The sequence below is a fragment of the Podarcis gaigeae genome, assembly GCF_964106915.1.
Source record: "Podarcis gaigeae genome assembly, chromosome: 8".
NCBI classification, from domain to species: Eukaryota; Metazoa; Chordata; class Lepidosauria; order Squamata; family Lacertidae; genus Podarcis; species Podarcis gaigeae.
The window spans coordinates 73522859-73546929 of NC_139684.1; the positions used below are offsets into that span (position 1 = coordinate 73522859).

The 24071-nt window shown below is 39.0% G+C and overlaps 1 protein-coding gene across 2 annotated transcripts; it reads right to left on the minus strand.

Annotated features, from left to right (window-relative positions):
• Positions 1 to 45: 45 nt before the first annotated feature.
• LOC310851780 (uncharacterized protein) lies at positions 46 to 23699 on the minus strand. Of its 2 annotated transcripts, XM_083754463.1 has the most exons (13): positions 19520 to 20039; positions 18104 to 19479; positions 17228 to 17245; positions 14347 to 14373; positions 13471 to 13488; positions 13022 to 13048; positions 12145 to 12162; positions 11422 to 11439; positions 10392 to 10409; positions 9084 to 9104; positions 4794 to 6970; positions 3272 to 3707; positions 2746 to 2772 (listed from the first exon to the last, which is right to left on the minus strand). In XM_083754463.1, exons 2-11 carry the CDS (start codon positions 18259 to 18261, stop codon positions 6949 to 6951), a joined length of 345 nt encoding a protein of 114 aa, XP_083610589.1. In that variant the 5' UTR covers positions 18262 to 19479; positions 19520 to 20039; the 3' UTR covers positions 2746 to 2772; positions 3272 to 3707; positions 4794 to 6948. The 2 variants fall into 2 exon arrangements, 1 of the variants encoding a protein (XP_083610589.1); XR_014567813.1 differs by lacking the exons at positions 11422 to 11439; positions 12145 to 12162; positions 13022 to 13048; ... (3 more) ...; positions 18104 to 19479; positions 19520 to 20039 and adding exons at positions 46 to 1515; positions 1870 to 1896; positions 23665 to 23699 and having other exon boundaries at positions 3272 to 6970.
• Between the last annotated feature and the right edge of the window lie 372 nt (positions 23700 to 24071).

Sequence of the window (24071 nt, forward strand, 5' to 3'; positions counted from 1 at the left end):
AGATTACAAGTCCATCGCTCTTAACCACACTGGCTCTCTCCCCACACTGGGAAGGGAGTGGCCTACTAAGATCCCAAGAGACACCTGAAACTCTGCGGGAAACTGTGAGTAACCTTGTTGCTTAAGTACCAAACTCTTCAAGACAGTATTTCTGGAAATGTGGACCAAATCTAATATATACCATGATCTAACACTACTATGAAGAAAAGAGATAATTCAGCTGCAAAGGGTTCCTTCTATAGTAGGCTGCTTACAACAGGAGAATCGATTATTTGTCATATTCTTTTCTGGCTAGGATCATATTCTGAGGCAGAAAAGAACTTCCACCTTGCCTCCCTACTACCTTCCCACTACGGACTATATAAAAAATACAGAAAAGTTCCAGAATACTCACGCTCAGTAAGTTGTTCAAATCAAGACCCTAAATTGAAAAACAAATTGAACTTATTATGCTTTCAGGTGCCCTACATTACGGATGACTGCCTATGAAAATAGATAACTATCACCAGACAGTCTTCAATTAAAATGTGTTCTCTTAGAGGGGATGCCTGGTCCAAGTCCAGTTCAACAATATGGAATCAAGTCCAGGTTCATATTACATGCTGCTTGTTTGTTTCATATGCTTCCTTTCCTTCACAGATTCTTGCTTTTATTACAGCTTTTAGCAATACTAAGGGACCTTTTCCAGGAAGGATATGTGAGATATGAACATTTTAATACAACTCAAATTACATGGGCTTCAAGAGATAGAGCACTAGAAGAATTCAGATACTCCAATTATTCATGTGGCATTCACACCCCAATGTTCCCAAAAGCTTTACACCAACAGGAATCCCAAGACTTGTCATATGAAGTGACAATATACAGTACAGTAGATCTGCAATTGACATGGGCGTCATGTTTCGGGCGTTTACGTACAAAGGCAAAACCATGCAAAGTGAGGCAGGCCCCATGGAACCATTCGCTCAAGGCCTGCTACAACCTTGCCAGACTCTGGGAAGGTTGTGCAAGGTCTCTGGAAGGCTGTGGGAGGCTCCGGAGAGATATGAAGGGATGTCAATCCAAGTCCAGTTACATATTACACTATCTTGGAGACACCTACAATAAGACATCCCAGCTTTTATTTTCTTAATGTTAGCAATGAATGTAGGGAAGCAGCAAATGATAATCAAATGCTCTTCACAAATGCCTACCTTTAAAAAAGGGCAATCATATTAACTCTCTCTGTTCTTCCCTGGCTTGGATCATATTTTGAAAAAGAAAAGAACTAAATGGAAATAACAAGTTGAACTTCCTATGTTTTTGTGCTAAATTTTATAATTCTCTCCTTGGGTATCAAAAGTTGGCTGCCTGTAACAAATGGCAAACATTATAGCCCAATGAGTTCTTCCCTTGCTGGGATCATCCTCTGACCACCTCCTTCCTTCCCTTCCTGCTTTCCATTTTCACACTACATACGATATAATAATCATTCAAAAGTTTCACAATACTCACGCTCAATAAACTTTGCACATTCTACAGTGAAAAACAAATAAAACTTGTTAGGCTTTCATGTTGTTTGTGCCCCTTATAATCTGCAACACTTGACACAGCACAGTTGTTTATTCTGAAGAACCATCAGTACACAGTCCACTATGTAAAAGTGTCCTCTGAGAGAATATGTGGCCAAAGTCCAGTTTAAGGATACAGGACACAGCAGATTATATCTAAAATATAATCGTTCAAAATTCCTGCCTTTGGAAAGGCAAGGCATTTTAGCTGTGTGAATTCTTCCCTGGCTGAGGTTATATTGTGACAGAGAGTAACTTTTCCTTTCTTCCTCATCTCCACTTTCCCACTAAAAAGAAAAGAAAACATCTCAATACTCACTGCCAAGGCTCCATTCACATCAGCACGCTAAATTGAAAAGCAGATTGAACTGATTAGCAAATGGTATGGGAGATCCAGGCACAGATATGACACGTAACACATAGTTGGGTCAATACATATCAAGTACTAACAAGAATTCTTTCGAAGTGTTAATTCTATCATGCTACAGCAAGCTATAACTCAGCATTGGAACACATTTTTAAAAGAAAAGCCTGACTAGCTTTTCAGATATCTTTTAAATAAAAAACTTTTTAAAGAAATTCCTGAAGTAAGTGCTATTATAGTTTGAGGTCTCGTTTATTCTGTTATATTTTACTCCAAGAAGGCCCATTTATCCTAAATAGAACCCCATAAGGTGGAGATGTATATTATAATAATTTTTAATTACTTTTTAAAATTGAAACTCTAAAGTAAGTACATCATATAACATATAATATTGAAAACCATGGCGTTCTGAAGAGATTGGTGTTTTTAGTTTAGATATATCTGAATTCTGGGTTGAGCTTTTAAGGTGTTTGTGTAGTTTGGCAAGGCCAAAAAATAATAGTGGCGTTGGAGCATACAAGGAAAATCTGAAAATATTTTCACGATATTGCTTGGAAGTTCAGCTATTCTGGTGCCAGCCAACTCCTGCTTGCAGAGGTTTCCTAAAATGCCTCTCTTAAAAGCCCAAATTCTTATTTTCAAGATAAAGCTATTTTCTGAACAAAAGAGAAATCAGCTGCCCAAAACAAAGATATATAGACGGAGCCTAGGCTGCAGGGATTTATGAAGGCAATTTTAGACCCAGGATGGGCCCTAGAATTGCATTTTGCAGGGGGAGGTTCAAACAAAACAGACCATATAGGTAGTACACAAAGACTTCAAAATACTCACTTCCAGTGTCGAATGCACCTGAGGATCCTAAATTGAAAAGCAAATGGAATTACTTGGGCTTTTATGTACTCTTAACACTATGTCAGATGCCCACCTATACAGAGGAAAATCATCTACTTTGAAGGGTTGTCAGCTATTTAAAAGTGCTCTCTATATGAAGGGAGATTAATCAAAGTCCAGATACATATGAAACACTGCTTGGGGAGATCTACAATGAGACGCCCCAGCTTTCATTTCCTTAATGGTAGCTAGAATGTAGGGGGGCAGCAAATGCTTTGACAAATGCCTAGCTTTAAGAAAGGGCAATCATATTAGCTCTGTTTGTTCTTCCCTGACTCGGATTCTATTGGGGGGGGTACTCTTTTCTTCCCCGCCTTCCTCCCACTTTCCCATTATGGACTACGCAGACAAAACAACGGTTCACAATTCAAACATTCACTTTTTCAACAGCACCCTAAATGGAAATAAATGGAAAGTTCTCACTACAAACCATAGAACAACCATAGAAAGCTTTCACAATACTCACTTTCAACAATTGATCTACAACCTACAGAGAAAAGCAAATTCATTAGGCTTTCATGTTCTTTGCACGACATATATTTTGCAATACTTGACACAGGACAATTGTTTATTCTGAAGAACCATCAGCACACAGTCCACTGTGTAAAAGTGTCCTCTGTTTGAGAGAATGTTTATCCAAAAGTCCAGGATTTTAGCCCATTTCCTTCCCTGAATCATTCCATACATTCTGAAAAAGAGGGCTGGCAAATAATGTTAGTTGCCAGCCAAATGGCAAACATTATCGCCTATTGAGTTCTTCCATGGTTTGGGTCATCCACTGAGTCACAGAAGAGTTCCTCCTTCCTTCTCTCTCTTCCTCCCATTTTACTGCAACAAACGGTATCGTAAACACAGTAAGCTTTCGCAATACTCACTTGCAGTTTCTCTGGCAGAGCAAGGCTCTAAATAGAAAAGCAAATTCAATTTATTAGATATTAGTGTCTGGCCAAAGTTCAGTATTTAAGGATACAGAAATGTAAAAAATGAGACCTGCAGGGGGCAGCAGATGATATCTGAACGCCTAAAAGAATTCATTGCTTTAGGAAAGGGCAAGCATTTTAGCTCTGGGAATTCTTCCCAGCATGAGGTTATATATTGTAACAGAGAATAACCTTTCCTCTCCCCACCCCAAACTCCCTTCCACTTTCCCACTACAAATCATATAGGAAACCCGCTCAAGAATCACAATACATTCATGGCTGCATTCACATCAAGACCCTAAACTGAAAAGCAAATCAAACTGATTAGCAAATGGTGGGAAATCCAGTCCCAGGTATGCCACCTAACACATAGTTTCATCCTCAAGCAGGAATTCTACCATTTCATGTGGCAAAGAACAAAATATAAAGGCAAACCAACGGAAACTGATTCAGTCTCATGTGTTGCACAGCTGCCTTCATTTTAGCCAATTTCCTTTCGTGAATAATACAGTATCTTCCCAAAAGGAGGGTCCCTCTCTAACAGTCAGGCTGATATATTTGGTGTGGAATTCAGTCTCCTATTCATTAAGGTTAGAAGAGTAGACTGTCCAACTTGAAATGACAAAGTAATAGTGGAGATGGGGCATACATGGAAAATGTGGAAATAATTTTATGAATTTGCTTGAAAGTTCTGCTATGCCAGTTGCCAGCCTGCTCCTGCTTGCAGACATTTCCTAAAAGCCTTTATATTAAAAAAACAAAAACCCAAGATTCTTATTTCCAGTAGAACTATTTTCTGAATAGAAGATGTTGCCAAGGAGATCCGCTACCCAAGACAAAGATATAGAGACTGAGCCCAGGCTGTGAGAGTGTAGAACTAAGGCAATTTTAGACCCTGGATGGGTTTGGCAAATAATATTAGTTGCCAGCCAAATGGCAAACATTATCGCCTAATGAGTTCTTCCATGACTTGGATCATCAGAAGAGTTCCTCCTTCCATCCATTTCTTTCTCCCATTTTACTACTACAAACCATAGAGCAATCACACAAAGGTTTCACAATACTCACTTGCAACGTCTTTTGCAAATCAAGTTTCTAAATAGAAAAGGAAATTGAATTTATTAGACATTCATGTCTGGCCAAGGTCCAGGATTTAAGGAAACAGAAGTGTAAAAAAGGAGACCTGCAAGGGGCAGCAGATTATATCTGAATGTTTAAAATTTAATTCCTGGCTTTGGAGATGGCAAGCATTTTAGCTCTGTGAATTTTTCCCTGGCTGAAATTATATATTGTGACAGAGAATAACTTTTCCTTTCCTCCCCATCTCCTTTCCACTTTCCTGCTATAAATCATATAGGAAACCCACTCAAGAATCACAATACATTCATGGCTGCATTCACATCAAGACCCTAAACTGAAAAGCAAATCGAACTGATTAGCAAATGGTATGGTGGGAGATCCAGTCCCAGGTATGCCACCTAACACATAATTTCATCCTCAAGCAGGAATTCTACCATTTCATGTGGCAGAGATCAGAATATAAAGGCAAACCAATGGAAGCTGATTCAGTCTCACGTGTTGTGCAGTTGCCTTCATTTTTGCCAATTTCCTTTCTTGAATTCTTCCATACCTTCTCGAAAGGAGGCTCCCTCTCTAACAGCTAGGCTGATATATTTGGTATGGAGTTCACTCGCCTACTCATTAAAGTTAGAAGAGCAGATAAAGGAGAGCAGACTGTCCAACTTGCAAAGTTAAAGTAATAGTGGAAATATTTGTATGACCTTTCTTGGAAATCCCGCCTTCCTTCCCTCCCTTCCTCTCATATTACTACTACAGACCATATAGTAATCACACACAAAGGTTTCACAATACTCATGTTCAACATTTCTCCCAAACCAATTTTCTAAATAGAAAAGCAAATTGAATTTATTAGACAAGTTATTTGGACACCTTATAATTTGTGCTACTTTACAGAGGACAATTGTCTTTTCTGAGGAGCCACGAGTACACAGAACTCGATGTAAAGGTATCCTGGCCAAAGTCCTGTTTAAGGATACAGAAATTGGAGAATGGAGGCTTGCGGGGGCCTCCTGTTTTGTTTCTCTTTCTAGTTCTTGCCCATCTTGAGGATCATATCATAGCATGAAAGGATGCTATATGAATATTTGATGTTTCAAAGCCTACAGTGGAAAATGGCATGGTGGGAGATATAGACACTGAAATGGCACATAGCACATAGTTTCATCCTCAGGCAGGGATTCCCTCTTTTCCTGAGGGAAAGATCAGAATAAATAAGCAAACAGATCTAAAGGCAGTCTCACATGTCTTCATTTTAGCCAATCTCCTTTCCTGGGTAATTCCATACCTTCCTGAAAGGAAGGTCCCTCTCAAGTAACCAGGCTGATAGATTTGGTGTGGACTTCACTCTCCTTTTCCATTAAGGTTAGAAAAGCAGATGAAGGAGAGTTGAGTGTCCAACGGGCAAAGACAAAGTATTAGTGGAGATGGGGCATAACATGGAAAATTTGAAAGTGCTTTCATGAAACTGCCTGGAGGTTCAGCTATACTAGTTACCAGCTAGGTCCTGCTTACAGACCTTTCCTTTAAAAAACACCTTTATTAAAAACCCTCAATTCTTATTTCCAGTACAACAATTTTCTGAAGAGAAGAGGATGCCTTTGCCCTAGGCGATCAGCTGCCCCCAAAAGGATATGAAATTAGAGCCCAGGATGTGGGGGTTCAATAAAGCAATTTAAATTCCTGGGTGGGCCTAAAATTTAATTTATTAGCTAGTCCTTACTCAACAGCTAAATCATTCATCACTGAAGTGCCTGAAATAGGAGACTTCAGCATTCAAAAGGCAGAACTTTACCATATTTTCATAAACTGCCTAATAAGATCCAAAGAGATACCAGAACCTCTAAGAAAAATGTGATCAAGCTTGTTGCTTTTGCACCAAACCTTTCAATATATTCTTTCTGGAAATATAGACTGAATCTAACACACACAAGGATCGAACAGTACTATGAAGAGAAGAGAGAACTCAACCAAACAAAGCTTCCTTCTGTAGCAAACTGATTAGAACTGGAGAACAGATTGTCATATACTTGCCTGGCTGGGATCATACTTTGAGGCAGAAAAGTACTCACTCTCTCCCTCCCTCCCAGTTTCCCACTCCAGAGCATACAATAAATAAACAAAAGTTCCACAATACTCATGTCCACTACATCAGACAAACCAAGATTCTAAATTGAACAACAAACTGAAATGATTAGCAAACTCCATGATGGGAGCTCCAGCCACAAGTATATCACGTAACACAGTTTTATCTTCAGGCAGGGATTCTCCCACTTCATGGGGGAAAATGAGAATTTACAGGCAAACTAAAGAATTTACAGGCAAACTAGGGTTAGAAGAGCAGATAAAGAAGAGCAGACAGTCCAACGTGCAAAGACAAAGTAATAGTGGAAAATGTGTAAAGCAACAACAATAAAAAGTAACTTATGTAAAATTTGAAAATATTTCCATGGAATTGCTTGGACATTCTGCTATACTGGTTGCCAGCCAGTAGGATAAGATAAGTTATTGATGAGGCTAAGTTTTATACAGTAATTCCTTGGTTTGGAATTCAAACTTCCTTGAATAATAATGCCTGCCTTTCACAAATGGAAAACATAATAGCATAGTGACTTCCCCCCCCCCCATTGGGATCATCCTATGAGCAACAGAAGACCTTCTACCTCCCACTACAAATCTTAGGGTATGAAGATTTCTCAATACTCACACTAGTTGCTCCACCCAGAACCTAAATTGAAAAGGAAATTCAACTTGTTAGTCTGTCATGTTCTCTTAACTGCTTAACATGTGGAAATGTCATGTAACACATATTTAGGTTCTAAGGCAAGGATTCCCCTTTTCATCAAGGAAACATCAGAAGAGAAAGCAGAAGCGATCTGAACTGATTCAGTCTCATGTGCATCACAGCTGCCTCCATATTAGTCGTTTTTCTTTACAGAGCAATTCCATAACAAAGGAGAGGAGGCCGACCAAATTGCAGAGAGAAGGAAAAAGTGGAGGTGGGGCATAATGCGGAAAATCTGAAAACCCTTTTCAGAAAAATCATTTGGGTATACTATTTGCCAGCCAGATCCTGCTCCCATATGTTTCCTAAGAAACCTTCTGGATTTTAAATTCTTGCAAATAATCTGTAATGTAATGCACTTTTTGTATGTTACTTTAACTAATAAATGCATTTTAACGCATATTCTTACCCTGCCCCATGCATTCTTGTACACATTGCTTGCCTGGAGAGCAGCACTGCAACATTCAGTGAATGTTGAATTCAGAAGGGCTGATACGTTCCAGTTGGTATAGCATTTTGTTTCAGAAAGTGAGAAGTAGGTAAGTGGACTTTAAAATGATAGCTGAATCTAATTTCTCCCTCATCTCTACAGCAGACTGGAATTTTTCTTCCCCTTGGCTTTCTTCATCATTTCCTGAAGTTCCCCTCCCCAATATTTAGGGCTAACAGATTCAGTGAAATGTCTAACATCATTTTCCAAAAGGCTTAGGACAGTAGGCAAAGGCGAGGATACCAGACAGACCAACCCACAGGTACAAAAATATAGCACAGGGACATAACATCAAAAAGGTCTCTTTTAGGAAATAACTAGATGTTTTCCAGCCTACATCAAAGATATATATATATTTAATTGTTTAATTTTAATTTTTTTAATTGTGATTTCAGTTGCAGTATAAAAAATTCCCAAAGAGAAGGACAGGCCCCCCGGCCCCCCAAAAAACACCTCCCCAAAGAACAGTATAATGAAGGAGCCCAGAATAAATTCTACCCACGCCTGGGCTCTTTGATTTAGTTTCAGATCCCCAGAAGACATGAATGTTTTATCTTCAGGCAGGGATTCTCCCACTTTGTGGGGGGAAAAGAGAGTTTACAGGCAAACTAAAGAATTTACAGGCAAACTAGGGTTAGAATAGCAGATAAAGAAGAGCAGACAGTCTAACGTGCAAAGACAAGGTAATAGTGGAAAGTGTGTAAAACAACAACAACAAAAAGTAACTTATGTAAAATTTGAAAATATTTCCATGGAATTGCTTGGACATTCTGCTATACTGGTTGCCAGCCAGTAGGATAATATAAGTTATTGATGAGGCTAAGTTTTATAATTCCTTGGTTTGGAATTCAAACTTCATTGAGTAATAATGACTGGCTTTCACAAATGGAAAACATTATAGCGTAGTGAATTCCCCCCCCCCCCCAGTGGGATCATCCTATGAGCAACAGAAGACCTTCTCCCTCCCACTACAAATCTTGGGGTATGAAGATTTCTCAATACTCACACTAGTTGCTCCACCCAGAAGCTAAATTGAAAAGGAAATTCAACTTGTTAGTCTGTCATGTTCTCTTAACTGCTTGACATGTGGAAATGTCATGTAACACATATTTAGGTCCTAAGGCAAGGATTCCCCTATTCATCAAGGAAACATCAGAAGAGAAAGCAGAAGCGATCTGAACTGATTCAGTCTCATGTGCATCACAGCTGCCTCCATATTAGTCGTTTTTCTTTACAGAGCAATTCCATAACAAAGGAGAGGAGTCCGACCAAATTGCAAAGAGAAGGAAATAGTGGAGGTGGGGCATAATGCGGAAAATCTGAAAACCCTTTTTAGAAAAATCATTGGGGTGTTCATTTGGGTATACTATTTGCCAGCCAGATCCTGCTCCCATATGTTTCCTAAGAAACCTTCTGGATTTTCACTTCCACTACAACAATGTTCTGAACAGAAGGAAAAGTGGATGCTAAGAAGATCAGCTCCCCCAAGCAAATACAGAGAGAAAGAGTTCAGGCCCTGTACTGAGTGGTCTTATTTGGGGTGGAGCACACAGGAAGACACGTGAATATCCATCACCAGCTGTGGTGTGCTTGGTGAGCATGGGTGATAGGGTCTTCTTGGTGGCTGTGCTCAGGTTATGGAACTCAGTCATGGAAGAGTTCCATCTCTTGGGCATCAGCTAAACACAACAAAATTTAAGTGTACATTTCAATACTAGATAAGTGATATTTCTCCCATGTCTGTCATTGCTGGCAGTTTGCATGGGTGTTGCTTCGTATGCTTTTTTGGTTTCAATGACTACTCTTCTTACATTACTTCAAAGCCATCCTGAGGCACCTATTTTAGGATGGATCCCAAGTGCTTCAATTAGATGTGGTTCACAGTTGCCATCAGACAGGGGATGGCCAAATATGTCCCTTCTGGTTTCTCTCAGATCCTCATTTTCCCAAAGGAGAGGATACCAGACAAACCAACTCACAGGGACAAAAGGATAGCAGAGGGACATAATGTTTGAAAAGTCTCATTCAGGAAATAACTAGAATTTTTTTCTAGCCTCCACTCAAAATATTGATTTTCATTTCCAGTATAAAAAAAATCCCAAAGAGAAGGACAGGCTCCCAATGCCCCTTAAACCCCCCCCCCCCCAATAACAGTATAATGACTGAGCCCAGAATAAATTCCACCGATTCCGGGGCTTTTTGTGTTAGTTTCAGATTTCCAGAATCAATCAGGAAACTACAACACAACTAAATGTTAAAAAATAAATAAATAAAAATTTCAATTGAAAAGTCACAACAAATACTGGATACTTACTGGAGATCTCTTCTTCCTCTGTTGTTATTTTACAAAGGAAAACAATAGTGATTTTTTTTAGTTTTTTGCTTTTTTGTTTTTCATATATTTTGTCATTAAATATATTCAAAGAAAATACAGAAAAGATCAAATTGTTATTTATTTCTATTCACATCCGTTACTGAGTATATTACAGGAGGAACACATTATATTTGCTTCTGTTTCTGTTCAATCTCTATATCACAGTGGTACCTCTGGTTAAGAACTTAATTCGTTCTGGAGGTCCGTTCTTAACCTGAAACTGTTTTTAACCTGAAGCACCACTTTAGCTAATGGGGCCTCCCGCTGCCGCTGCACGATTTCTGTTCTCATCCTGAAGCAAAGTTCTTAACCCGAGGTACTATTTCTGGGTTAGCGGAGTCTGTAACCTGAAGCGTCTGTAAACTGAAGCGTCTGTAACCCGAGGTACCACTGTACATTCAACTGTCAACATACATGAGGGTAATGTTCTAGGGACAACTCATAAAGCTAAAATCGTGTATAATCAAAACACATTCTCCCTGCACCTCCAAACACTCTCCCAAGGTGGGGTTGCCAAAGTCCCCCCCCCCAAAAAAAACCCTCCACCCTTATTTATTTACTTTTTGCCAAGTGAGTAAAGCTGAATGGTGTGGCATTCCTAGATGGCAGAGGCTTCACTGGGAGAGGGAACTCAACCTTCAGAGCTTTTCCTGCTGGACCGTGGGGCCATAAGCCCCCATGGCCTATCAGGAACCAAATCCTAGCCTGCACCCTGCTTTGGCAACTGCAGTTCCTGGAGGTAGCAGTATCTGCTTACATTATACTGAAAAAGTCTCATTGTTATCCATAATACAGACACAGTTATCAATCTATCAAAAATATGTATCAAATAGCATACCACTTCAATCATTTGTCTCTGAAACACCAAGATTAAGAGCAAGGAAGGGGTCCCTAATTTTTTTTGGGGGGGTTAGCTTTTCAAATCTCCCTAAAGTTAATGGATGTCCAAGAAAAGTAATACAATACTTACAGAAAGTCCAGGCAGGCCCTAAAATAGAAAACAGTGTGTTTTGTGAAAACATCATTTGAGACAAAATAAGCAAATCTGGGCATGCTTCCCAACACTACTATATCTACAGATCTCCAGATTTAAGGGAAAGAAAGCTCCAGAGAGCACATATGAATAGTTGAACACAGTTAAATTACAACAGCCACTTCTGTGGGACACTGTTATGAACTAAGGGATACTTCTCGACTTCATGATCACAATTAATATACCGTATTTTTCGTCTATAAGATGCCGCCTATCTTGGGGGCCTCAAAATTTAGAAAATAGGTGGAGATTGAGCTTTTGGGAAGGATTATTTGGGGGGGATGCCAAAAATTGTTCACCCGACAGAATGCAGCACACAACCCCTCGCATTGCTTACAATCTCGGGCTCGCGCCTAAAAACCATTCGCCCTTCGCCCCTGGCACTACCAGTGTATAAGGCAACCCTAAATTTTGAACCTCATTTTTGGGTCAAAAAAGTTTAGGTCAAAAAAGTTCGTCTTATACGTGGAAAAATATGGTATAACATGTTTGATTACTAAAAGTAGTTGCAAAGATTAGGGCCCTGAACCAAATTTTCATACTTCTAAAAGGAAGAGCCAATGAGTGGTATTTTTCTATTCTCGTTAAAAAGGAAAAAGAAACTTTTTGGATATCGCTAAGGTTAAATAAGACTAAAGGTAAGTAATGTCTAATACTCACAGACACTGGCAGGCCACTCTAAAATAGAAAGCAAGAATCCATTTTAACATAATCAATATAACATAATCAGTATAATTAATAAATAAACTCACACACAAAAACACACACACCGCTTCTTTTAGTAAAAGTATCTAGTGTGGCATACAGTGTTATCATAAAAATATACAAAATATAATAAAATGCACAATGCAAACATAAAACCAGTTTCTAAATATGCAGCACAAGGGCTCAGTTCCTCAGAGGTTAATGTAAATGGGAACAGTAGGCAATCACTCTGCAAAGCAAGGTGTTTCCTCAGTAGATAATCACAGTATCCTAATCGGACTGTAATCAGGCCAGCATAGTTCAGGCAGAACCCTGCATAGGAGTGCTTGCATAGTTCTTTCAGGCAATAGCTGCACACCCTCCAACATTTCTTCAATGAAAATAAGGATGTCTCATTCCATAACGATAATTTTACTATTTATACCCCACACATCGTATTGGGTTACTCAGCCATTCTGGGCGGCTTCCAACATATATTAGAAACATGTAACATAAAGAAAAAATCCCTCTACAGGATTGCCTTCAGACGGCTCAGGGGTCGGATATCTCCACACCCTCCAACATTGGTCTAATGAAATAAGGATGTTCTAAAAAAGTGGGACATTCCGGGATAAAATCAGAAACCGGTATGGCTTCTCTAAATCAGGGACGTCCCTGGAAAATCGTTACACTTGGGGGGTCTGTAGTCATAACATAGAAAATACAGTACTGGATCACAACTACACCATATATTTAAAAGACATTCCAAGTGCTTTTTAAAGCACAGGTCTTAATGTGCTTCCAAAACACATTGATAATCATTGCCCAAAGGTTAGTAATATAGAAAACTTACAAGTACGTCAGTTGGGACAGGCAAGTTCTATAACACAAAAGGAGTAAGTTATGTGAAAACATCATTTGGGACAAAAAGAAGCAAAACTGGGCAAACTTCCCAACACTAATATATCTATGGCTCTCCAGAATGAAGGGGAACATGGCTCTTGATAGCATTTGTGAATAGTTGTGCACAAATTATGTCCTCCATCATGGAGGGCACGTGTTGCGGTGAGAACACCTAAACTGCCTCATGTTATGTGGCAGGACCGTTTGGATAGCCACAACAACCCCCTTGGTTGCGCCTCGGTTGCTGGGGTAGAAATTTGGCCTGTGGGTCGTCTATTGACTTCTAAAAGGAAGAGCCAAGCTGTGGTGTTTTTCTATTCTTGTTAAAAAGGAAAAAGAAACTTTTTGGATATCGCTAAGGCTAAATAAGACTAAAGGTAAGTAATGTCTAATACTCACAGACAATGGCAGGCCACTCTAAAATAGAAAGCAAGAATCCATTTTAACATAATCAATATAACATAATCAGTATAATTAATAAATAAACTCACACACAAAAACACATCCCCCTTCTTTTAGTAAAAATATCTAGTGTGGCATACAGTGTTATCATAAAAATATACAAAATATAATAAAATGCACAATGAAAACATAAAACCAGTTTCTAAATATGCAGCATAAGGGCTCAGCTCCTCAGAGGTTAATGTAAATGGGAACAGTAGGCAATCACTCTGCAAAGCAAGGTGTTTCCTCAGTAGATAATCACAGTATCCTAATCGGACTGTAATCAGGCCAGCTTAGTTCAGGCAGAACCCTGCATAGGAGTGCTTGCATAGTTCTTTCAGGCAATAGCCGCATACCCTCCAACATTTCTTCAATGAAAATAAGGATGTCTCATTCCATAATGATCATTTTACTATTTATACCCCACACATTGTACTGGGTGGCCCAGCCATTCTGGGCAGCTTCCAACATATATTAAAAACATGAAACATAAAGAAAAAAATCCCTCTACAGGATTGCCTTCAGACGGCTCAGGGGTCGGATGTCTCCACACCCTCCAACAATGATCAATGAAAATAGGGATGTCCTAAAGAAAAGTGGGACATTCCGGGATAAAATCAGAAACCGGTATGGCTTCTTTAAATCAGGGACGTCCCTGGAAAATCATTACACTTGGGGGGTCTGTAGCCATAACATAGAAAATACAGTACTGGATCACATCTACACCATATATTTAAAAGACATCCAAGTGCTATCAAAGCACTGGTCTTAATGAGCTTATAAAGCACATGGATAATCATTGCCCAAAGGTTAGTAATATAGAGAACTTACAAGTACGTCAGTTGGGACAGGCAAGTTTTAAAACACAAAAGGAGTAAGTTATGTGAAAACATCATTTGGGACAAAAAGAAGCAAAACTGGGTAAGCCTCCCAACACTAATATATCTATGGCTCTCCAGAATGAAGGGGAACATAGCTCCTGAGAGCATTTGTAAGCCCAGTCACCTTTTTATATATTGGACATCATCAGAAGTCACAAAAGCTTCTTTAAGTCTGTCTTTGATATCATGTACAGAAATTGTAACCTATGAGGTATATGGGGAGGTGTGCTATTTAAGACTAAAGGAATGTATTTAGAATTCGGGTTGCCGTATCTTAAAGAGCAAAAAAAGAGGACAGTCCAAGCCGGGGAAAGAGGTGCAGGTGTGGGGGGCGGCGACCACTGTGCCACTACACCTCTTTCTGATCTCCCTAAAGTTAATGAATGTCCAAGAAAAGTAATTCAATACAATTACAGAAAGTCCAGGCACGCCCTAAAATAGAAACCAGTGTGCTTTGTGAAAACATCGTTTTGTAAAAACAGGTTGTGCACAACATATGAATAGTTGTGCACAATTAAAGCTTAAAGGTTTAGCCACTTTTCTCTTTCAATCAGCATGAATTTACTATTTAACTCATCAACATAATAAGACATTGCTAGCGAACACATCAATGAAATGAGCTGCAAAATTTTGCAGTAAAGACAAGCCCCGTTCCCCAGCGAAAGATTATTACATTGCATAGAGGATTTCCAGTACTTACCACTGGTGCCCAAAGGTTCTAAAAAAGATAAAGAAAGCAATTATTCCATCATGTTTTCTGAAAACAAGTATGAAAAATATAGTGAACATTTTGATTATTTCTCACTGGTAAATGTGGACCCTCACAGTAAGGTCACTGTTGTTTCTCTCACCTACAGTTTTACCCATATCCTCTCAGTCTGCTTTCCATGGTTCAGGTCATGGATTTCTTCAGAAGTGTACACATCCTTTACATATATTACTACTCCTTCTCCATTCCTGTTTGGTCTATTCCTTTTAAACTGTATATACCACTCAGTTCCTACATTCCAGTCATGAGCCTTATCCTGCCAGGGTCCAGTACTGCCTGCTAGGTCACTTTTGCCAAGCTGAATTAAAAGCTGTAATTGGTCTTGCTTGTTTCCCATGCTCTGTTCATTTGTGTAAAGACAACTGTCTTATCAAAATATCTTAGTGAGAACGTGGAAGTTCATCTGGACATAATACAATCATATTCAAAACTCTCCAGCATTACAGAGAACAATGTCTCTGATACAACTTAAGAATAGTTGAACACATCAAAGTCAGTCTGGAGTGGCTAGATTTGTACTACGCATATTGCAATTAAATACCCTTGCCGTCAATGGAGCCCTAGTATGGCTCTGTGGATCTCTTCCGTCATGTGCAAAATACATCTAGGAACTGAGAGACACTTATTAACTAGGCGACCAAATATAACACACATAATAGTTTTTTGTTTTTGTGTACAGTAATAGAGCATTCCTGTCTGTTTTATATATGTCATCCCTACATTGAATGCCTTCACAATTTAGACAGCATCATTGCCTGGACTTCCTACTCTTCAAATGGTGGCCTGCTGCTGGACAGGCCACTGCAGAAGCCCCAGATGATGCAGTCTGTTATTCTTTTTGGCCCTGTTGATACTTCAAATAGTGTAAACCTAGGCATCATTATAACTGTATACAAAACTTTGAAGCCAATGTCAAACTTCCATCTATGAACGTACAGGCAGATTACATATGACGTATAATTCAGACTCTCTTTGAATACAACAAGAAGTCTGATCACGGTATGCAGACAATGGCTATACCTCTCCTCCCCTGTTCACCCACAGTGATAATTAATGATGCTCCATTTAAAGGTAATATGCAATACTCACCTCTCCTCCAACACCACCCTGAAACAGAAAGGAGAAAATAAATTTTTAGACAATCATCTCTTTTAAGCAATGTTTCCTTAGTTTTAATGCCCTTTAATATCTTTGTGGAAGTATAGAAAATCAGGCACACTTCTGGCATAAGCATCTCTTTCCCAGAAGTATTTGGTTACTTTGTGTAGTGAATGGCCAAATTAGGGAAAATGGATCATTAAGGCATTACATAGAGGATTTCCAATACTCACAGTTCCACCAGTAAGTCCCTCAGTAAGGCCCTAAAGAAGATAAAGAAATAAGTTAGTCCATGTTTTATGAAAATGATAAATATAGTGAACATTTTGATGATTTCACACTGGCAAATGTGGACTTGCTGCCTGTTCTATAAAGGTCTCGCTTATGTCAAATTTCCACAATAGAAGGCATCATTGACTGGATATCCTACTGGGAGCATCTGGGGTGAGCTATGAGATTGAAGCATCTTGCTCCACTAGGATGCTTTTCCTTACTGACACGGTGGTGCCCAGTGTCAGTCCTGTTCCTGCCACTGTGCAGGTTCAGATAATCTGGAACCAATGCCTAAGCAACAACTCACATGATGTAATCAATAAAGTTGTGGCCAAAATTAATGCCAAAAAACCTTAAACAAAATTCTGTGTCAATTGTGACATTATTTTGGGGGTGGTTTTGGGGGTATTCACAGGCAATTAAATCACAACAGCTACTTCTGTGGGACACCTCTAGGAAAGAAGAGACACTATCTGACTGTACAACCCTAATTAAAATATAAAATATTACTGTATATATTTGCTTTTTTAAACTTAGTTGCAAAGATTAGGGCCCTGAACCAAATTTTCATACTTCTAAAAGGAAGAGCCAAGCTGTGGTGTTTTTCTCTTCTCGTTAAAAAGGAAAAAGAAACTTTTTGGATATCGCTAAGGCTAAATAAGACTAAAGGTAAGTAATGTCTAATACTCACAGACACTGGCAGGCCACTCTAAAATAGAAAGCAAGAATCCATTTTAACATAATCAATATAACATAATCAGTATAATTAATAAATAAACACACACAAAAACACACACACCGCTTCTTTTAGTAAAAGTATCTAGTGTGGCATACAGTGTTATCATAAAAATATACAAAATATAATAAAATGCACAATGCAAACATAAAACCAGTTTCTAAATATGCAGCATAAGGGCTCAGTTCCTCAGAGGTTAATGTAAATGGGAACAGTAGGCAATCACTCTGCAAAGCAAGGTGTTTCCTCAGTAGATAATCACAGTATCCTAATCGGACTGTAATCAGGCCAGCATAGTTCAGGCAGAACCCTGCATAGGAGTGCTTGCATAGTTCTTTCAGGCAATAGCTGCATACCCTCCAACATTTCTTCAATGAAAATAAGGATGTCTCATTCCATAACGATAATTTTACTATTTATACCCCACACATCGTATTGGGTTACTCAGCCATTCTGGGCGGCTTCCAACATATATTAGAAACATGAAACATAAAGAAAAAAATCCCTCTACAGGATTGCCTTCAGATGGCACAGGGGTCGGATGTCTCCACACCCTCCAACAATGATCAATGAAAATAGGGATGTCCTAAAGAAAAGTGGGACATTCCGGGATAAAATCAGAAACCGGTATGGCTTCTTTAAATCAGGGATGTCCCTGGAAAATCGTTACACTTGGGGGATCTGTAGCCATAACATAGAAAATACAGTACTGGATTACATCTACACCATATATTTAAAAGACATCCAAGTGCTATCAAAGCACTGGTCTTAATGAGCTTATAAAGCACATGGATAATCATTGCCCAAAGGTTAGTAATATAGAGAACTTACAAGTACGTCAGTTGGGACAGGCAAGTTTTAAAACACAAAAGGAGTAAGTTATGTGAAAACATCATTTGGGACAAAAAGAAGCAAAACTGGGTAAGCCTCCCAACACTAATATATCTATGGCTCTCCAGAATGAAGGGGAACATAGCTCCTGAGAGCATTTGTAAGCCCAGTCACCTTTTTATATATTGGACATCATCAGAAGTCACAAAAGCTTCTTTAAGTCTGTCTTTGATATCATGTACAGAAATTGTAACCTATGAGGTATATGGGGAAGTGTGCTATTTAAGACTAAAGGAATGTATTTAGAATTCGGGTTGCCGTATCTTAAAGAGCAAAAAAAGAGGACAGTCCAAGCCGGGGAAAGAGGTGCAGGTGTGGGGGGCGGCGACCACTGTGCCACTACACCTCTTTCTGATCTCCCTAAAGTTAATGAATGTCCAAGAAAAGTAATTCAATACAATTACAGAAAGTCCAGGCACGCCCTAAAATAGAAACCAGTGTGCTTTGTGAAAACATCATTTTGTAAAAACAGGTTGTGCACAACATATGAATAGTTGTGCACAATTAAAGCTTAAAGGTTTAGCCACTTTTCTCTTTCAATCAGCATGAATTTACTATTTAACTCATCAACATAATAAGACATCGTTGGGGAACACTTCAATGAAATGAGCTGCAAAATCTTGCAGTAAAGACAAGCCCCCCTGCCCCAACGAAGGATTAAGGCTTTACATAGAGGATTTCTAGTACTTACACCTCCAAGAAGGTTCTAAAAAAGATAAAGAAAGCAATTATTCCATCATGTTTTCTGAACACAAGAATGATAAATATAGCAAACATTTTGATTATTTCTCACTGGTAAAGGTGGACCCCCACAGGAAAGTCACTGTTGTTTCTCTCTCCTACAGTTCACCCATATCATCTCAGTCTGCTTTCCATGCTTCAGGTCATGGATTTCTTCAGAAGTGTACACATCCTTTACATATAATGCTGCTCCTTCTCCATTCCTGTTTGGTCTATTCCTTTTAAACTGTATATACCACTCAGTTCCTACATTCCAGTCATGAGCCTTATCCTGCCAGGGTCCAGTACTGCCTGCTAGGTCACTTTTGCCAAGCTGAATTAAAAGCTGTAATTGGTCTTGCTTGTTTCCCATGCTCTGTTAATTTGGGTAAAGACAACTGTCTTATCAAAATATCTTAGTGAGAACGTGGAAGTTCATCTGGACATAATACAATCATATTCAAAACTCTCCAGCATTACAGAGAACAATGTCTCTGATACAACTTAAGAATAGTTGAACACATCAAAGTCAGTCTGGAGTGGCTAGATTTGTACTACGCATATTGCAATTAAATACCCTTGCCTTCAATGGAGCCCTGGTATAGTTCTGTGGATCTCTTCAGTCACGTGCAATACACATCTAGGAACTGAGAGACACTTCTTAACTAGGCGACCAAATATAACACTCATAATAGTTTTTCATTTTTATGCAAAGTAATAGGGCTTTACTCTCTATTCGACATAAGTCTCATCAACATTGAATCTCTTCACAATTTAGACAGCATCATTGCCTCGACTTGAAACTCTTCAAATGGTGGCCTGTTGCTGGAAAGACAACAACAGAAGCCCCACATGATGCAATCTGTTATTCTTTGTGGCCCTGTTGATATTTCATCTGCTATAACCTAGGCATCACTGTAACTGCATGCAAAACCTTGAAGCCAATGTCAAACTTCTGTCTATGTCCAAACAAGCAGATTACATGTGACATATAATTCAGACTCTCTTTATAAACCACAAGAAGTCTAATCATGGCATGCAGAGGATGGCTATACCTCTCCTCCCCTGTTGACCCCCGGTGACAATTAATGATGTTCCATTTAAAAATAATATGCAATACTTACACTCAGTAAACCGCCATTCTGAAATAAAAAGGTGGAAAGCAATTTTTAGACAATCAACATCTCTTTTAAGCAATGTTTCTTTAGTTTTAATGCCCTTTAATATCTTTGTGGGAGTATAGAAAATCAGGCACACTTCTGGTATAAGCACCTCTTTCCCATAAATATTTGGGTTGTTTTTGCAGTGAATGGCCATAACAGGGAAAACGCAGCATTGGCATTCATAACCTACATCAGGTATCTTCAACCTTTTCTAGACGCAGGGCTCACTAACTAGGTGATCAAAGATAAGATACCTAACAGGTTTTTGTTTTGATTTTGTATAATGTAATATACCATCACACAATACTTTGGTTTACGTATTTGTTTTTGCAAATTATAAGGACCATGTCATGCAACCAGTATGCCTTAACCATTTCAATCACACAGCAGTAATGTGGCACAAATCTCATCAGCCAATATTGAGGGACACTTCAATGAACTAATCTGCAAAATCTTGCCCAAAACACAAGCCTCTCCCTGAGTGAAAGATGTTGTGGATCATTAAGGTATTACATAGAGGATTTCCAATACTCACAGTTCCGCCGGTAAGTCCCTCAGTAAGGTCCTAAAGAAGATAAAGAAATAAGTTAGTCCATGTTTTATGAAAATGATAAATATAGTGAACATTTTGATGATTTCACACAGACAAATGTGGACTTGCTGCCTGTTCTAAATAGGTTTCGCTTATGTCAAATTTCTTCAATAGAAGGCATCATTGACTGGACGTCCTACTGAACTGGCAACGTCTACAGTTTTGACTGGTTTGAATTTTGCAGCCATTGCTATTGATCTTTCCCCTCTTAGGATGCTAGTCCAGAGCCACCTACTCCTTATGTTTAAAGCCACAGGCACATTTCATCTATCTTTGTGTGTTTGTGTGCATGTGTGTGGGGGGGCTGTTTTATCTGCCATCAAGGATTGTTGCCATGGTACTGCTATGAGTATGCAAGGAGAAAGTAGGCTGTATACAAGGTCCTTTATCTGCTGTAAACCTGGGCATCAATGTAACAGCATGCAGAACTTTGAAGCCTGATAGACCTACCAAATAACTCCTAGAGAGCTGTTGATTTCGTTGGACCTGATGACAGAGCTTTGCAGCCAAGGAGTCTTGACGTTTCATTGGAACAGCATTTCTCAAAGCAACTTTGCAACTTCTACCATTGGGACTGCTTTCCATTTTGCAGCCATTGCTACTCACCCTTCACCAGTAATGATGCTGCTCCAGGACAAACTACTCCTTATGCTAAAGCCACAATAACATTTAATTTCTCTTACTCTTTCTGTTTCTTTGTGTTAAATATCTTGAAAGGTTAGAGGTATTTCCCCCTCTCTTATTAAAAGTAATATAAAATACTCACACTAGTAAACCACTACTATGAGATAGAAAGGAGAAAGGAGTATGCAGAACTTTGAAGCCAATGTCAGACTTCCAACTGTGACCATACAGCCAGATTGTATCTGACATATCATTCAAAGTGTCTTTAAAAACAACAAGAAGTCTGATCATGGTTTGCAGAGAATGGCTATGCCCTTCCACCTCTGTTGACCCCCGACGACAATTAATAATGTTCCAATTAAAAGTAACTTGCAATACTCACGCCTAGTAAACCGCCATCCTGAAATAAAAAGGAGGAAATCAATTTTTAGACAATCAACATCTCCTTTAATCAATGTTTCTTTAGTTTTAACGCCCTTTAATATCTTTGTGGGAGTATAGAAAATCAGGCACACTTCTGGCATAAACATCTCTTTCCCAGAAATATTTGGGTTGTTTGTGCAGTGAATGGCCATAACAGGGAAAACGCAGCATTGGCATCAGGTATCTTCAACCTTTTTTTAGATCCAGGACTCACTAACTAGGTGATCAAAAATAAGATACCTAACAGGTTTTTGTTTTTGTTTTGATTTTGTATATTATATACCTTCACATAATACTTTGGTTCACTTATTTGTTTTTGCAAATTATAAGGGCCATGTCATGCAGCCAGTATGCCTTAACCATTTCAATCACACAGCAGTAATGTGGCACAAATCTCATCAGCCAATACTGAGGGACACTTCAATGAACTAATCTGCAAAATCTTGCAGGAAACACAAGCCCCTCCCCCAGTGAAGGATGTTGTGGATCATTAAGGCATTACATAGGATTTTCAGTACTCCCATTTCCACCAAGAAGGCCCTAAATAAGGTCTCTATCACAACTTATGAATAGTCTGTCTGGAGAAGCTAGATTTCTACTACTCACACGGCAAATAATTATCATCTACTTGAATGGAACCCTAGTATGGCTCGGTGGATCACTTCAGTTACATTAAAAAGCATCTAGGACCTGAGGGACACTTCTTAACAAAGTGACCAAATATAACAAACATACTTGTTTGTTTGTTTGTTTTTATGCAGAGTAATAGGGCTTTACTGTCTGTTCTACATATGTCTCGCCTTCATGGAATCTCTTCCCTATTTAGAAAGCATCATTGCCTGGATTTGAAACTCTTTAAATGGTGGCCTGTTGCTGGAGAGACAACAACAGAAACCCCAAATGATGCAATATGTTATTCTTTGTGGCCCTTTTGATACTTCATCTGGTGTAAACCTAGGCATCACTGTAACCTCCTCCCCTGTTGACCCCCGGTGACAATCAATGATGGTCCAATTAAAAGTAACATGCAATACTCACGCCTAGTAAACCACCACCCTGAAATAAAAAGGAGGAAATCAATCAAAAAGGAGAAAAACAATCAACATCTCTTTTAAGCAATGTTTCCTTAGTTTTAATGCCCTTTAATACCTTTTTGGGAGTATAGAAAATCAGGCACACTTCTGGCATAAACATCTCTTTCCCAGAAGTTTTTTTGTTTTTTGTGCAGTGAATGGCCATAGTAGGGAAATGCAGCATTGCCATTCACAACCTACATCAGGTATCTTCAACTTTTTTTAGACCCAGGACTCACTAACCAGGTGATCAAAAATAAGATACCAAACAGGTTTTTGTTTTTGTTTTTTTGTATACCAAATAACTCCTAGAGCTGTTGAATTTCATTGGACCTGATGACAGAGCTTTGCAGCCAAGGAGTCTTGACGTTTCATTAGAACGGCATTTCTCAAAGCAACTTTGCAACTTCTACCATTGGGACTGCTTTGCATTTTGCAGCCATTACTAATCACCCATCACCTGTTATGATGCTACTGCAGGACAAACTACTCCTTCTATTAAAGCCAAAATCACATTTAATGTCTCCCGCTCTCTCTGTTTGTGTGTGTTAAATACCTTCAGAGGTTGAAGGTATTTCTCTCTCTCTAATTAAAGGTAATATAAAATACTCACACTTAGTAAACCATTACTACAAACTAGAAAGGAGGAAATCAGTATTTCCACTAAGGGACACTTCCATGATCTGATTGGCAAAATCTTGCAGGAAACACAAGCCCCTCCCCCAGTGAAGGATGTTGTGGATCATTAAGGCATGACATAGAGGATTTCCAATACTCACAGTTCCACCAAGAGCGCCCTAAAGCAGATAAAGAAGATAGAGAAATAAGCAGGAAAGGCAAGGCCAACTCCCGCAGTGAAGGATGTTGTGGATCATTAAGGCATTACATAGGATTTTCAGTACTCACATTTCCACCAAGAAGGGCCTAAATAAGGTCTCTATCACAACTTATGAATAGTTGAACACATCAAAGTCTGTCTGGAGAGGCTAGATTTCTACTACTCACACGGCAAATAATTATCATCTACTTGAATGGAATCCTAGTATGGCTCGGTGGATCACTTCAGTTACAATAAAAAGCATCTAGGACCTGAGGGACACTTCTTAACTTAGTGACCAAATATAACATACATTATTTTGGTTTTTATGCAGAGTAATAGGGCTTTACTGTCTGTTCTACATATGTCTCGCCTACATGGAATCTCTTCCCTATTTAGAAAGCATCATTGCCTGGATTTGAAGCTCTTCAAATGGCAGCCTGTTGCTGGAGAGACAACTACAGAAGCCCCAGATGATGCAATCTTTTATTCTTTG